Genomic DNA, 14,874 nt, shown 5'->3' on the forward strand with positions numbered 1-14,874 from the left:
TCAAATGAAAGTACTCTTTCTCTCTCGTTTGTCCAAACTTAGTTTCTGTGTACAAAAATATTATGTACCCTGCCCATTTTAAGATCATAGCTTTTGTTATAACCCAAAAATCTCAAACCACCAAGTAGTGGTGAGGTAGAGTGCAGAACAACAACAGAATAAAAATAGACCAACCACAATAAGAAAAATAGCAAAGAACAATGTGTATAAAATAAGAGCTAAGTTGACCCAAGAAGAAGAAGGAATCAAAAGCACAAACCCAGATAAACATAAAACAGACTAATCGAACAAATAACTCAACTAGCCATCAGGCACATCACCCAAGAGCTATGGAGCCGAGACAAACACCAAGCAAGGAGCGAGAGAAGAGACAGGTACCCCCATCAATGTCGTGTGGTCTTGTTGCCAATATGCCATTGCCCATATTTTGATATCATCAAAATTTTCCATTATCTGTCTAGGTGAGAATGGAAACTCCTGACACCATCCTCTTATCCAAGTTCTAAGTTGCCAAAACACAAATTTCTTCTCAAACTCCCAATTGGGTTTGAAGTCTTGAAAGATGATTTTGTTGCCCCAAACTGACCACGAAATGACGTAGACCAAAGAAATTTCCTCATATTTTATTATAATTCTACTATCTTTTTCCTACTCCACTTTCTACTACATTTCCTAAAACCTTTATCATGTGTACTCAGTAAGTATAGCAAAATTTTCTATATCAGTTGTGGAAATAATTATCAAACTGGTGACTAATTCAATGACATAATATGTACGTGAAAAGTATAGTTAAGTTTTGGCCTAAATTAAAAAAACCGAAAAAAAGTTGAGAAGTGGCAGGAATCTATCAATCCTTTGTAGTGAAGCAAAGCAAGCTAGGCAATAGAAGAGTCTCATGATAGAGAGTTGAAGGAAAATAATTAATCAAATCAAACTAACCAACTTTCGTCTCTTCCGCCAAAAGTAACTATCTGCCACTACACATGATGTAATAGGACGAAAATGGCTTCACATGAACACACACACTCATAATCTTATTTAATTTTGTCATTCCATGAGCAATGTCAAAAACCAACCTACAAATGTAAGCCCAATCACAAGACCAAAAGGTCCCATTAATTCTCTCGTCCTTGTGTAATTATACAAAGGAAAAAGAGACATTTCATTTGCTTCAATTCCCCAAATAAATGTCCAATTTATCACCACCTCATGATTTCTTTTCCATGCATGGACCAAATTACGTGGAGATTGTGGATGGGGCCCCAACAATTTTGCAATTTATTTTATTAGGAGTATTTTAGTAATTTAATGTTATATTGTTAATTTGATTATCTTTCTTTACTATTCATATTTAAAGATTTAATTAACACCAGCAAAATATAACAAAATTATAAATTTTGGAAATGTGTTTGATTAAAATTTAAATTTGATTGAAATCTTATCTCGGAATAAGTCAATAAACAACCAAACAATATAGGTACTTAAACGGAATCGAATTTTTTATTAATTTAGATTTTTAGAATATGAATCTGTATATGAAAGCCAGTCGCCATCATGGTACAACTAATCATGAATTAATCAACACCATTGCATTTCATCTTCATCTTCTTCATCTTCTTCTCTATTCTCTCTGAATTGTAGTACTACTACTATAAATTTATTCCTCGGCAAAAATGGCCCGCCGCTTCCGATCCAAGTCCTGCTCTCCCAGCTCACCGCCGCCGCCTCTCTACGAAAGCGACGCGGAGGAAGACGACGACGGCTATTTCGCTGATTTCAACACTGACGACGACGACGACGGCGGATTTTCCGAGAATCCGGCATCCACGCCTTTTTTGAGCCCAGGCGGAAATGGTGAAAATCAGCCGCAGCTTTCTGTGCTGGGGGTGGTGGCGGCGGCGCTGAGGAAGTCTCTCGTCACGTGCTCCGTCGACGCCGACGACGTTGCGTCTGACGTGGATATCGGCTGGCCTACCGACGTACGCCACGTGGCACACGTCACCTTTGACCGATTTGATGGCTTCCTGGGCTTACCACTCGAGTTCCAGCCCGAAATCCCTCCTAAACCCCCCAGCGCCAGGTTCAATCCACTCTTCAGTCTTCCCCTTTCATTTTTCTAAATTGTTGAACTTAATGCCCTAATTTATGGTTAATCCTGATTCACATTAGATAGATTGTGTATTTTCCGGATTTGGGGAAGAAGATTATCTTATCTAAGGAATTAGAGTTTTGAGTTCATAGCTGTTCGAATTGAATTAAATTCAATTGGTTGAGTTTCAATCTGATAAATGTTGTTTTTTTGTTGAGAAAAAGTTGGTTGACAGAATATATGATGATGTTGGACAGTGCTAGTGTATTTGGAGTTTCAGCAGAGTCAATGCAGTGTAGCTTTGATCAAAGAGGAAACAGCATACCAACAATTCTTCTCATGATGCAGAGCATGCTGTATGAACAAGGAGGCCTTCAAGTATGCCCAATTCTAGCCTTTTTATTAGCTAAATGCTCATCATCTGATTAATTATGTGTGTGTGTGTGTGTTAATTTGAAGGCAGAAGGAATTTTCAGAATCAATGCTGAGAATAGTCAAGAAGAGAGTGTTAGGAAGCAGCTGAACAAAGGAGTTGTGCCACATGGAATTGATGTCCACTGCTTATCTGGTTTGATAAAGGTACATTAATTACAGTAAATTAGATGAGTAGATCCATCCATGTATTGAGATGTATAAATATTATCAGGCTTGGTTTAGAGAACTTCCTTCAGGAGTGCTTGACTGTTTGAAAGCAGAAGATGTGATGCATTGCAACACAGAGGAAGAGTGCAGCGAGCTCGTAAAGCAGCTTCCTCCTACTGAAGGCGCCCTGCTCGACTGGGCCATCAATCTGATGGCCGACGTGGTGCAGCACCACCAACGTAACAAGATGAACGCAAGGAACATTGCTATGGTTTTTGCACCAAACATGACTCAGATGGCTGATCCTCTGACTGCACTCGTCCACGCTGTCCAAGTCATGAACTTTCTCAAGACCCTCATAGAGAAAACACTTGCTGAGAGACAAGAATGTGATCAGCAGCGTGCTGCTGCAGTTGTTGTTGATGAATCTCGCAGATGCAGTAATGCAGTTGCGAGTAGTAGTACTGAGGCGGCCACCACCACGCGCAAAAGGAGAACCTTAGGGCATGGTTTCAAAGATGAATACGAAGCAGACGACGGAATTCTCCATCGCCTTAGTCTGCGGAGAGGCATGCAAAAGCTATATCGCCATCCAGTGTTCCACTTGACCAGGACACAACCTAAGAAGCTATATAATTCTAGTTAATCTTGTTTTCATGCTTTAACTAGCTAGTTTTTCTTCTTCCACATAACTAGACAGGCTTTAGACAGCTTGGTTTGGAGCTATGATTCTTAGTTGTTTGGCTTGCACTTGGAAATTAGGATTTTCTATTTGTCTAAGTCTATTGTTCCATTTTTATCTTATTTATTCTAACAAGACACAAACAATTCGATCTTTATTTTTTTTATTTATTAAAAAAGATTAATATTGTTCGCCATTTATTTCTTGGCCATGGTGACTTGAGTGACTGACTTACTGGTTTGAGGAAAATATCTTACTACCAAGTACTCCCAAGTAGCATCGGCCAAACATTTCAATCTAAATATATAATTTCTAGTTCATCTCCTTTTATCACTATCTCAATTCTTTCCCAGTTAACATTTTAATAAATCCATTCTCCTCAAACTTCAATCTATCATAATTTAACCTCTCTCTATTTTCTACAAACTTCGACGTCCATATTTCATAAATTTGATTTGGGAGTATCTGATTTGAATTTAGTGTTTTATTAAGACGTTTGGTATAATAGGGTTTAGTTAATAATATTGCATTATTTTCTACTCTGATTAACTTGAAATTTATGTTATTTTATTTTTGTGTATGGGCTTTGTTACCTCTACCTATTTTAGGTTAAAGATTATGATAAAGTTTTTTTTTTTTTTTTAATTTGAAAAAACAAATCCAATTTATTCTCTAATTAATTCAACTATCATTATGAAAGTCATTTATGTACTTAATATAGTACGATTTTAAAATACCACATTTTCCCATAAATATTAGCAGTATATATCTTCTCAGACTATTAAAAAGTCTTTCGTATTTAGAGTTCTTGTAGTAGGAGTATTATTTTCACATTCCATTCTTATTCCATTAAATATTGAATGATATTTAATGATAAATTAAATCATACTCCGCGTCGGTTCATTAATAATATTAATGAATGAATAAGACTAAATGTAATTACTTGAGGGGTGCAAATATTAGTAACGATATATTTTCCTGAAATGGCTACTTTAATAATTACTATACAATTTGAGTATTTAATAAAAATTGATTTTTTTTCTATGCATGCTGTTCCAAATTCTAATAGCAAAATTTATTACTCGACATTTTCTAGAACGAACACTGAAATTTAATCCAAATATTGTCTGCTACAAGTAGATTAGTAATTTTGGTTTGACCACGTGCATTTTGAATACAAACGCGGAATCCAAGTAATCCTACTCGACCAGATTTGTGAATTAAGACCAAAAGTCATTTAGCGAATGGTGAAATTTGAATCCGTAACTACAATGTCACCATAGCTCTGTGCTGCCAATTAGGCTACAACTTATTGGTTAGTAGTATTATTAGCATCAACCTACCTCTTATATATCGATCCTTGCAAAAAAATTTGAGAAGCTCGTGACGACGAGATGCACAACGTAGCTAAGGAACTGTGGCAAGATACTTCAATATTTTACGAAACTAAATAAACTAAATTAGAGTGAACTTCAAAATTGGTCCCTGGAATATGGTTTATCTCGAAAATGGTTCCTGGACTTTAAAAATATCACCAGTAGTCCCTGGACTAATGGTTAATATAAAAAACGGTCCTTTTGCACTATTAGGCGAAAATGCCCTTTTGAGGGGTTTGTGGGGTTTGGGCAATTTGGTCTTTTTACACTTTTAACATTTTAAATATGATATTATTTCAGTTATGTACTAAATCTGATATTATTTCAAAATTATCATTCTTCTTCCTTTTGCCATCCTTCACTTTGTTTCTTTATTTCAATATTAGATTTAATTTATAAAATTAAATTTTAAATTTTAATTTTTAAATATCAATAATTTTTTTTAATTAAAACTATTAATTCCTGGACACTATAAATATTGATTAAAATTATTAATTTTTGTTATTTAATATAATATTCAGTGAAGAAGTACAAAAAAATTATATTAATCATGATGGAAAAATAAGAGCTATTCTATTTAGCCTTCGTTCAGTTGTTATAATTGCTTGTGATTGAATATTATGAAGTTAACTAAAAATTTTATATAGGAGTATTTTTGTTGAAATTTTCTAGTCATTTTGATTGTTTTCAAATTAATAAACGAAAAGTATATTAGTCTTACATTAGATGCATATTTATTTAAGAATAAATCATGTTATATGATCTATTTATGATTAAAGCTATTAAATATTGATTAAAACTAAGGCGTTGTCATATCTTATTGATTAAATATTAGACACTATCAAATATTGATTATGACTATTAATTTTTGTTATTTATTAATTTTTATAATTAAAAAAATTTATTGATATTTAAAAACTGAAATTTAAAATTTAATTTTGTAAAATTAAATCTAATATTGAAATAAAAAAACAAAGTGAAGGATAACAAAGAGAAGAAGAATGATAATTTTGAAATAATATCAGATTTAGTACATAACTGAAATAATATCAGATTTAAAATGTTAAAAGTGTAAAAAGACTAAATAGCCCAAACCCCCGAAAACCCCTTAAAAGGGCATTTTCGTCTCGAAACAGTGAAAAATGATCGTTTTTTATATTAGCCCTTAATCCAGTGACTACTGGTGATATTTGTAAAGTTCATGGACCATTTTCGAGATAAACTCATAATCCAGAGACTATTTTCGAAGTTCACTCTCTAAATTAAAATAAGCTGGATATTTTTGCATGCATTACTCTCGGACATCTTTATCTTGATAATTTTTGCATGAGCCAACAATTATCATGTCATTGGTTGTCATAAGTCGATCGACGGCCAACTTGTATTGAGTCGCTGACACACTTAAAATAGAAATAAGGAACTTAAGTCCCTCACAATTTTTCTCTAATTCAAAATAAGTGGAAATTATGAAAAAAAATATCTTCAATACTTATCGATTTAATATAATGTATAGAATAAATTAGCGGAGTCCCTGTCAATTTTTTTTTTGTATTGCTATATTTCATTAAAAGATAAATCGAATAAAGAAATGATTCTTATGAATATTTACGGTTTCAAATTTTTTGTCTGAATAACAATTCAATTTATCAAGAAATGAGCATTATCACAAATCTTTTTCTGCCAAATACTAATGATTTATTTTATTATTATGAAACAATATTTTTCACCCACACAAATTTATTATGACACCCTCTTATAAAGAAATGATTCTTATAAGTATTTGCGGTTTCGATATTTTGTCTGAATAACGATTCAAATTGTCAAGAAATAGCGTGCGAGGGAGCATTATCACAAACCATTTTTCCCAAATAATGATTTCTTTATTATTATGTTACATTTATGATTTATCACCCACACAAATCTAAATAATATACTCCATCCTTCTATTCCTTAAAAAAAAAAAAGTAATCCTTCTATTTCATGTGTTTTAATTTTCTGATCCGTCCCTTATTAATTACTTCCTCCGTTCCTTCATAGTTGAGTTATTTTTCCATTTCGGGAAGTTCCCTCATAGTCGAGTCATTTCCATATATAGTAACTTATTACTCTCTCTTACTTTATTCTCTCTACTTTATTCACTTTTTACTTTATTCTCTACATTTTTCTCTTTCTTACTTTTTTATCTATTTATTTAACACACTCAATATTCATTTCTTAAACTCCGTATCGAAAAGTTCCGCCTTAACTATGAGGGAACAGAGGGAGTACTACTTTTTTTTTTTTTTGCTAATTATGATAATGAATCTCATATTTTATTAATTCATTTTTCCTATTTTATTACTACTATAATACTTACTACAGTAACATATAGAATTATGATCTATATATTACTAATTTTTTCAATATACTTTTTTTTTTTTCCCTTATAGAAATGAGGTTTAAGTTTACATGACCGTGCATCTTTTCTGTCTCTGTCTGTTTACTTGGTGGAGTCAATTTAAACGCCAGTTACACGGAAATTACAATCAGAATCAGCTCATCGTTCCAATTCTATATCTCTGCAAATTCATATTGTAATTTACTCCGAAATCATATTCAAAGGTTTCATTACCATTTTTCCTTTAAAATTAAAACAACTGATCAGAAAAAAAAACTCATTGGGCTCATAGAAAATGAAATCCACCTACTATTGTGGTCCAATCCCAGCCCACATAAATTGGAAAAAATAAAAAAGAAAAGAGAGAGGTGGTGGAGAGAGAAGAAGAAGCGAAGAACACTAGCTAGACATTGAGCAATCCAGCTTCGAGGCGGAGAGGTACAACAGGCGTGGTTGACGGGGTCGTATCATATCCGATCATGATGATCATAGGTGAGAATCATTGATCAACGCAATAAGTGAGAAATTTATTAGCATATGATTCTTGGCATCAATACAGAATCCAGTGCTCGCCGTCAATCCTGATCTGAAATCCATGAACCCTGGCAAAAATATGAACCGCAGTCCGCACCCCAACCCACGCGTAGTCATGCCCGAACAGCACCCCTCCCGGCTTCAGCACTTTAAAGGCGTTGTTAATATCCACCCACGCGGAGTGGAAATCATGCGCTGCATCCACCTCCACCAGATCCCCGTACACCCCCCAATCGCACAGCCCCCCCAGCGCCGTCCCCGCCGAGAACGGCAGCATGATGATGCTCTCCGTCGCGTTCGCCCTCACCACATTCTGCATAAACTGATACATGAGCAGCGAGTCCCCGTTCACCATCTTCAAGCTCTTCTCCTCGTCGTAGTACCCCGGCCACCCCCGGAAGTCGTCGATGCACACAATCTGCGTGTCCAGCCCTAGCTTCCTGGTGAGCCCGATCATGTGCGTCGCGGAGGCGCCGAGGAAGGTGCCGACCTCGATGATGGTGCGAGGGCGAACCTGCTCGATCAGGTGCTCGAACACCGGCATCTGCGAGCCCCACCCCTTGTTCCAGTCCTGCCACAGGAGCGGGCGGGCGTGCGCGGGCGGGAAGGCCTCCCAGGGGGAGGTGTTGTTGAACACGCGGGAGATGATGGTGCGGCGGACGTCGGAGGAGGGGACGGGGGCGGCGCACTGCTTGGGGAAGCTGTTGTGCTCGTACACGTCGCTCGCGGTCTGGGAGAGGAGGGGGTGGGAGTGGGAGAGGTAGCCGAGGACGAAGGCGAGGATGAGGAGGATGATGTATGCCCGGGGCCTGGACACCGAAGTCTCCATGCGCTTGATGAATTGGGATTGGCCCTGGCCCTTCCGCCGCGGCGGTAATTGATCGTCTATGTTCATACTCGATCGGGATCTGATTGGGAAGAATGTGATGAGATGACAAGAGATGAATGGAGGAGAAGAGGAGGGGAGCGTGGATATTGGACAGCCTGTTCGATTTATTTCATCCTTCCTTTTTTATTTTATAGACACACAGATCTGTTGACTTCGTCCATCTTATCACCACTCCCTCCCAACACCTTTTTCTTATTCATTCTTTATTCATTAATTCACATTATTACTGTATCATTACTCATCAAATCAATCATTATCTCTTAATCATTTTATTAAAGGGAGATATATCACTACCTTTTTAAACCGAGTCATTGACCGATATTTCTAACCCGGACCAATTCGACTCTTTTTTTAGGCTAAATTAAAATCAATGTAGTCGGTTGATAAAGCCATCGCAGATAGGTTTCTTCTTAATCTATCGAGAGAATCTCTAATTCAGGTTGCTCTAGTAAAAATAATTGTGACATCGCGCAACATTAATTGTTGGTTGCGTGGAGAGAGAATTACATTTATTTTGAAATTTTCATATTTTAAATTTTATGTTCTTTTATTTTTTATGCTAATTGACATTGTTTTGGAACTTTAAATATTTTTTAGTGTGATATGTCATGGCCACGTCACATGTTGATGCCATTGGACGACTATATCAGTTTTAATTTGGTTGAAAGTCAATGTTGGGTGAAATTTGCACATATAACAAAGTTCATTAGTACTATTGTCTCAATATAGTTGAGACATTTATTTTGGGCACGAAATTTAAAAAGTTAATGTTTTAAAGGTTAAATTAAAGAGAGTAAAGAAAAAGAGGAAATAAAATAAGAGAGATGAAAAGAAAATAAAGCAAGAGAGAGAATAAAGTTGTTTACCCAAAATTGATTATGTTTTTGATCAATGCCTCTTTTAATAATTTTATCAATTTAATCCAAAAATTTTGGCGATTGAATCAGCTTTAGAGCATCCGCATCCGTGCTTTTAGCTAAGAGCAGGGAAGTGGGCCCGAACCCACTTTTACTCCTTGTCCTTAGCTAAGAGCACAACACCCACATCCGTGCTCTTAGCTAAGGACAAGCTCAAGGGTCCCACCATTCTATTATTCAATTTAAATACTCCAATTACTAAAAACATTTCTACATTATAAAAATACATTAAAAAATAAAAATTACATAATTAAAATCCTAAAAAATAAAAATTACATAATTAAAATACTAAAAAATAAAAATACATAATTAAAATCCTAGAAAATAAAATAATACATAATTCAAATCCTACAAATTAAAAATTACAAACGTGGAAGACTATTCCTCTAACCCCAATTGCCTCTTGAGACCCCGGATCATTTGCTCATGTGTTGCAAGTTGATCCGGAGTCATCCGAGACGTATCGTTCATATAGAGTTGACTCAAGATGGCCCACAACGTGTTGTTCGGGGGTGGAGGAGGCACAAAGGGAGCGGGGGCGGCGGCGGCGGGGGCGGATGGAGTCGAGGCGCGGCGGCGGGTGGTCGTCGCCTTCTTCTTTCCGACCGGCCGGCGGGAACTGCTCGGGCCAGCGTCGGGGCTACCCAAGTTAGCTCCGGCAAGCTGGGTAGCCACATCATCGGAGGCGCCGTCGGATAGGGCTACCGACCTGGACCGTTTGCTGGAGGAGCTGGATGAGGATGCTACTATGCCGCCCCTATACTTCGGATGTAGGCGCCCCTCCTGCCAACAATCGAGGTACTTGAACGGTTTGAACTCCTCCCGTTGGTAGGTCGCCAAGGCGGCAGTGATGATGTCGAGCTCGTTCGTGCCGCTCCCCGCCGACCGCTCTTCCTGGAGGTAAATCCCCTGGAACTTCCCGATTGCCTCGTTGCATCTGTAGACGCAATTGCGAACCATACTATCATTGCGATAGATGGTTCCCACCGGCCGGGTTTCATTGTAGAGGCGAGTGATGCGCCACCAATAAGTTTCCCCGGTTTGGTTCGTGCCGACGTCCGGATCTTCGGAGACTGCCAAGTAGGCTTTGAACATCGCCATCATCTCACCCGGAGTGTACGGGGTGCGGGTGCCACGAACAGGAGGAGTAGGAACAGAAGTAGGAGTAGGAGTAGAGCTGCTGCTCCCTCCCGATCCGGGTTCGGGGTGCCCACCCGAATCCGGGGCGTTTAGGTCGTGCACCGGGTAAGGACGGTAGCCACCCGGAGCTTGCGAACCTTGGATTTGAGGAGGGGCCGTAAATTGGGTTTCCGGACTATATCCGGCCTCGGAGTCGAACCAATCGTGGTTCCAACCGCGATTGCCGGAGGGGTGATCGTCGGAGCCGGACATTGTGTAGTGTGGTGGGAATTTAGATGAGAGAGTATGAGGAAAAAGATGAGAGAATGTAGATGATGATAGAATAGATAATAGATGAGAATGTGATTTTTTTTGTGTTGGAGTGGGGGTATTTATAGATGAAAATGTGAATTTTGGGGGAAAAAATTGAAAAATAAATTAAAAGTGGGTAGAAAACGGATATAATTTTTTGGAAAGTGGGAAAATATTTTTTTTTATTTAAAAACATTTTTTAAAATAAATTTTGAATTTTAAAAAAATAAAATAAATAAATAAACGAAATTGCCAACTGCTATGCCGTTGGCCAATCGGCGTGCCACGTAGGGCTGCTCAGCGGCACGGACGTGCTCTTAGCTAAGAGCAGCGCCGTGCCGCTGGCACGGACGGACGAGCTCCATCGGCGGGCGGACGAGCTCTGTCCAGCGGCACGGACGGACGGACGAGCTTCCTCCAACCGCTGCGGATGCTCTTAACATAGTTATTTTATAAATGTCAATCTTTTATAGTATTTTTCTTTATCATTTTCAGATAATTATTTATAAAAATAAAAATTAATAGTTGTATAAGTATAACTTTCTTTACACACGCACGTTATGCCATCATGATTTCATAGTTGGAGCGAAATTCTGACAATAAAATTTGATGCGAGTTAAAATAATGGTGATATAATTGAGAGTACATTTTTAAAGATAAATATACAAATAATAAATTTTAAAATTAAATTGAATCTTATTAAACTACTTGTTAATGTCATTGATCAATTAACCCTATTATATATTAATTCTTTATCTTATTAGGAGGAATCAATTACTCCTTAATATGATTTCTTACCACATCGCTTTCTCCAACTTGGAAAATAATAGTGATTATATTCCAAACATTTTAATTTATTGCCACTATTGTAAGGAAGTTTCCGAAAATTATTGTTTAATGTTGATTGGCGGAAGTGTGAGGGAAAAATATCTAATAAAGACTTTCCGCAATAATATCAACTTGACTTCGGAAGTTTTCATTTATATAAAACCCAAAATCCGAACTTATGGATTGTGTGTCGTGCCTTGAATTGGAAATAAAATAATATTCATTTCGCACTCTTTTTTTCTTCTTAAAATCAAGCGGCCCACCTTCACTAATCAAGTGATACAAATACACAATTGTCCTCGTACTTCATAAATTAGATACCACAACCTATAATTAGCAAAAATACTAGGAAAATGAATTATTAAGAGATCACATTCAGTGTTTCTTCTATCTACTACTCCATTTTAGTAAAATTGATATGAGTTTTTGGCTTTTTAAACCAAAACTTTTTCTTGAATTCTGGTTTTTCCCATGAATTATAAGATTTGTTTTTAAAACCACGAACTTTCATTTCGTTAGGATTTTCCCAGCCGACGGGTATCCCGTACCCGACATTGCGAGTACCCGTACCCGACCCGAAATCCTAATAAAAAATATGAAAATCATAATAATAACCGTCAATGTTCCCTAATTTACTTTATTAATATCGATGGTAAACGTTGAATAGATTGGGAATAAAAGTAAGGGGACACTCTATAGCTAATTCTGATGAATTTTCAATTGTATGTTCGTTGGAATATAAAAATGTTTTAAATGAACTCTTAGATTATATAAAGTACTCCCACTGTTCCGCCTTTATAGAGGCATTTCATTTTCTTCACCCATTTTAGAAATATAATAATATAAATACTCTTTTCTACATTATTATCTCTCTTACTTTATTTTTTCTCCATTCTAACTATTTATTTTTAATTTTTCAAAATGAGTGCGTATATGACTATTATTATTTAACTATTTACTTTTTTTCTCCACTTTAACTATTTGAAACACCTTTATTTATATGGAACGGAGGGAGTATTAAAAGATGGAATATGACTAATACTAATAATAACGGGTATTATCGGGACTAACGGGTATACCCGCGCGGGTAGTGGGTATACCCGCTACCCGCAAAATTCTAAAATACACTACCCGATCCCATCCCGTTTCCCGTTATCGTCGGATAGCGGGTACCCAATACCCGGCGGGTAGCGGGTCGAGATGGAAATTACCCATTACCCGCTACCCATTTTGCCACCCCTAGATTAAAATTGACATGTAGACAACCCGGGTTTCGTCGTTGACCCGCCGGGGGAAAATCCTAACGAAATGAAAGTTCGTGATTTTAAAAACAAATCTCATAGTTCATGGGAAAAACCGGAATTCGGGGAAAGGTTTTGGTTTAAAAAGCCAAAAACCCAATTGATATTGTACGTATAAATTCAAGAGATATTGGTTTTAAAAACTATAAAATTTTGGAAAATTTTGATACTCCATTTTTCACGATTTTAAAAGTGGTCTTAAATATCATAAACTTTAAAATTAATATTAATTTTCCATAGGGGATCGTTCTTCATGTATTACATAGACTAAGCCATATAGAATTCACAATTTACCATGTAGGATTTTACACCCAAAAAAAATAATCTATTTGCATTGGATTGATAAAATTGCACAATTCTAAAATTTTGTAGAGTACTAATTAAGTAAGATCATTTTCAAACTTGGTAGAAAATATTAGAATTCTCCAAAAACTTTGAGGAATTAAATTGCACTTTAAACTGTGGATCATTGTTCAATCATTCATATCATATATACAAATTAAAAAAAAAAGGCACCTAACATTCTCAGTCCAAGATTAACGTATTTGGCATACACACAGAATTTTGGATGTGGTGATAGAGATTTTTTATTGGATAACATGTGTAAATAGTTTATATTATCGATCTATATTCCCAAGGCTCCTTTGAACATGTCGAAAAGGCCGACTTTGATTTGTTTTTTATATGGGAAATATCTACTAATGCTATACAAATTACAACCACCCAAAAACTCTATCCAATTTTCTATGAAATGCAGTACTAGATTATTATTATTATTATTATTATCTACAAATACTACAAGAACAACCAACCAAAAACTATATCCAGTTTTCTAGTAGTACTTAATTAGTTTAAATCCAATTGTGGTTTATCTTGTCATTGTTTCTGACAAAAATCATGTGGATGGTGGTGCGATGTATGCAATGCTATTTCTGACTTGATTAAACTAATACAAACCTGAGAGTTAAATATTAATATGTCCGGCCAAACTTCACCAGATGGCATCGCTCCAATCACCATTTATTTTTCCTTTTTAGAGAAATATCTAAAATTTTTACACTCTTAATTATATTATCATACTCCACTATATTGAACGACAATATTATGATGATAATCGTAATGTTAGCATACTAAGATAATATGAGATGTCACGTGAAGTCGAACTTGAATGCCCCTTCACAAAATACGGAGTACATAATTTCTTTCCAGATTCATTTTTTCATAGTAATATATTTTTAATAGTGTACTAATAAATAACACTACCTCTAGGGGAGATTCGTTTGATGGTGGCTATTTTTGATAAGCAGAAGAAATATTCTTGTTTTTACTAAAGATTATGTATTCTAGATAATTCGAGATTGAATTAGTCTGAAATTAAATTTACACATCATGTGATTGTCAAATTCAAGTATTGATCCTATTAAAACTCAACATAATCCATCAAATAGAACATCAGCGTGCTATAAATTCGAGAGTTGTATTCGATATAATATAAATCAAAGAAGATAAACATGAGTTATAAGGGGTGCGTTATATTGCTAACTATTTAAGTTGCTAAATTATGTATTGACATTTTAATATCACCGTTTTGATATTTTTAATATATCGCATTGATGAATTAGTAAATTAGCAACTCAACAAAGTTAGTAATTGATCACACTCCTGACTTTGTAATTTATTTGTGTATATGCGAAGTCTTTGTGTGAAGAAAACTGTTTCTCAATCAAATATTTATTGACTGGGTATCTAAAAGTGGGCCGCCAAATTAGTTGCCTAGGTTTAAATTGAAATTGAAATTTGAATTGCTACAACTCCAATATATATGAGGACACGACAAAGTTGTACTGTACATCAATAATTTTGAAAGC

The 14,874-nt window shown here is 36.0% G+C and overlaps 2 protein-coding genes across 3 annotated transcripts; one reads left to right on the top strand and one right to left on the bottom strand.

Moving 5' to 3' along the window:
• The first annotated feature begins 1,585 nt into the window (after positions 1 to 1,585).
• LOC125193122 (rho GTPase-activating protein 5-like) lies at positions 1,586 to 3,510 on the top strand. 2 transcript variants are annotated; one of them, XM_048090863.1, is made up of 4 exons: positions 1,586 to 2,080; positions 2,314 to 2,467; positions 2,549 to 2,668; positions 2,736 to 3,510. In XM_048090863.1, the coding sequence occupies exons 1-4, from the start codon at positions 1,674 to 1,676 to the stop codon at positions 3,315 to 3,317; spliced, it is 1,263 nt and encodes a 420-aa protein (XP_047946820.1). In that variant the 5' UTR covers positions 1,586 to 1,673; the 3' UTR covers positions 3,318 to 3,510. The 2 variants fall into 2 exon arrangements, with proteins under 2 accessions (XP_047946820.1, XP_047946821.1); XM_048090864.1 differs by having other exon boundaries at positions 2,347 to 2,467.
• A 3,811-nt stretch (positions 3,511 to 7,321) lies between these two features.
• Positions 7,322 to 8,638, bottom strand: LOC125192537. The gene has a single exon (XM_048090141.1). The coding sequence runs from the start codon at positions 8,533 to 8,535 to the stop codon at positions 7,657 to 7,659; it is 879 nt and encodes a 292-aa protein (XP_047946098.1). The 5' UTR covers positions 8,536 to 8,638; the 3' UTR covers positions 7,322 to 7,656.
• Positions 8,639 to 14,874: the final 6,236 nt, after the last annotated feature.

The sequence above is a fragment of the Salvia hispanica genome, chromosome 6 (assembly GCF_023119035.1).
Source record: "Salvia hispanica cultivar TCC Black 2014 chromosome 6, UniMelb_Shisp_WGS_1.0, whole genome shotgun sequence".
NCBI lineage: Eukaryota > Viridiplantae > Streptophyta > Magnoliopsida > Lamiales > Lamiaceae > Salvia > Salvia hispanica.